This window comes from Cyprinodon variegatus, unplaced genomic scaffold (genome assembly GCF_000732505.1).
Source record: "Cyprinodon variegatus isolate N-32 unplaced genomic scaffold, C_variegatus-1.0 Scaffold88, whole genome shotgun sequence".
In the NCBI taxonomy this organism is placed as follows: Eukaryota; Metazoa; Chordata; class Actinopteri; order Cyprinodontiformes; family Cyprinodontidae; genus Cyprinodon; species Cyprinodon variegatus.
The window spans coordinates 152,082-154,027 of NW_015150541.1; the positions used below are offsets into that span (position 1 = coordinate 152,082).

The following is a 1,946-nucleotide window of genomic DNA, read 5'->3' on the forward strand; positions in this document are numbered from 1 at the left end:
ATACTTTTACTCAATTACAATTTTTTTAGTACTCTTTCCACCTCTGTATGTGAGTAATGGATATTAATACTTCTGACACCTCCGCATTGCACCCTCAGTTCTATGCTTTGCAGCATTTGGCACCTGCAGAAAAAAAAATCTCTGGAGCCACTGGAGCCTGGTTCTTGTTCTGTTGTAGTTTTAGTTATTCCTCTCCACTGTCACCATATGCATGCCCACAATGCAAAATGACCAGCTTCTTCACATATAGGCAGATCTAATGTTGCTTCTGTCAGTGGAGGTCGTGCAGAGCCTCAGTCCAGGCTGCAGGGCGGCAGCAGTGGCTTGCATGCCGCAGCTGATGTCTCTTTAAGCGCAGGGCAGACAGCAGATCTCCGATCCTCCTCCACGGAGCGGATTACGGCTCCAGCTCAGCGTCTCCTGCTGCTACATCACCAGCTGATTCTGGGTAAACAAAGGCGAGCAGAAGCCTCTCAGCACCATGGACTTCAACGTGAAGAAGCTGGCGTCAGACGCGGGGGTGTTCTTCACCCGGGCCGTGCAGGTAAAACCAGCGGCTCTCCTGCTGCGGTCTGCGGGCTGATGCGGCTTTAATCGCCGTTAGAAAGCTCCGCATCCTGCAGGGATGGAGGCTCTGTGCGTGCGGAGCTCCGTTTGGACCGGCCGGCTCTTCTTCTGCTCATTTCTGAGGTTTTTCCTGCTTATTGTGGCTCAGATGAGCAGCAGCTGTAAGATGATAAAGGTCCGTCCTGACTCGATCCATTATTGATGGCTGTGATCAGCTCCATCACTCATGTGACACCAGCAGAACCCTGCTGCTGTCGCCAACCAGACTCTATTCAAAAAACAGCTTATTTAACTTAACTTGTTGATTTCTTCCTGTGTATTGATGTTGTTGAGGAAACAAAAACATGTGTTATAATGTTGAAGATTTGGGTTAATATTCGGCTACAATCTAATGCATTATGATGTTATTCTAATACAGACATGGAGGCTTTTTGCCCAGGGCATCAGCAGGTAATGGGGAGGATAAGGTTATTATAAATAAGGAAAAATATGGCTTGTAAAGTTATATGTCATATTTTCTCTCACTCTTTTTGATTGCGTCATTTTAAAATATGAATTCAACCAGAGACACAGCAGCTCAGATCCTCAGGCCTCCTAGGTGTGGTTAGAATAATCAGAATAGGGGGATGGGTGTCTGTGTGTCCTGAAGAAGCTGCAACATCCCTGGTTTAAAATGCAGTCTGCTAATCAGGGTCCCTGAGGAAGACCCTCACTCCCTAAGGCTCCCTAGGCTCTGCAGGCTGCTCACTGCTCCCTAAGGGATGGGATAAAAACAGCTCCTGGTTACTTCTCCTGAATAATCTTCTCCTGTGATTCAGTTCACAGAGGAGAAGCTGGGCCAGGCTGAGAAGACGGAGCTGGACCCCCACTTGGAAAACCTAATAACCAAGGGGGACGCTACGAAGAACTGGACTGAGAAGATCTTAAGACAAACAGAGGTTCTGCTGCAGCCCAACCCAAGTGAGTGATTCCTGCAGGTCTAGATTAACTATCTTTATGTCTGGTAGGTATGTAGACAGGGGCGGATTTACCATTAGGCAAAACTAGGCAGGTGCCTAGGGCCCCAAATTCCTGGGGGCCCCATTAAACTCCTCCTACATGCATGGTTAATACAGTTATTTTTTTATTTGTGCACATTATGTTTTTGATGAAAATCCTTTCACTAAAATGCCATCAGAACGCCGATAATATTAAGTGTGTCTCAGCCCCCGCCTTCAGTTAGCCTCGTGAGACCATCCTGATCTCGCGAGCTTTCAAGATTTCACTCGCTAATCAGTCTGGAGACTCTCCGTTGAAGAAAATTTGGAGCCGTTCACCAAACGAACGTCCAATCAGCGTTGGCTTTGAGGCGGGTTGAGGTGTGACGCAATGAGAAGCAC

At 47.4% G+C, this 1,946-nt stretch overlaps 1 protein-coding gene across 1 annotated transcript in view; it reads left to right on the plus strand.

Moving 5' to 3' along the window:
* The first annotated feature begins 286 nt into the window (after positions 1-286).
* sh3glb2 (SH3-domain GRB2-like endophilin B2) overlaps positions 287-1,946 on the plus strand; it is a 17,696-nt gene continuing 16,036 nt past the window's right edge. Inside the window, exons 1-2 of the mRNA XM_015373552.1 lie at positions 287-544; positions 1,386-1,527. Of these exons, the coding sequence (XP_015229038.1) occupies positions 482-544; positions 1,386-1,527 (205 nt within the window). The 5' untranslated portion in view covers positions 287-481. The remainder of the gene's footprint in view (positions 545-1,385; positions 1,528-1,946) is intronic.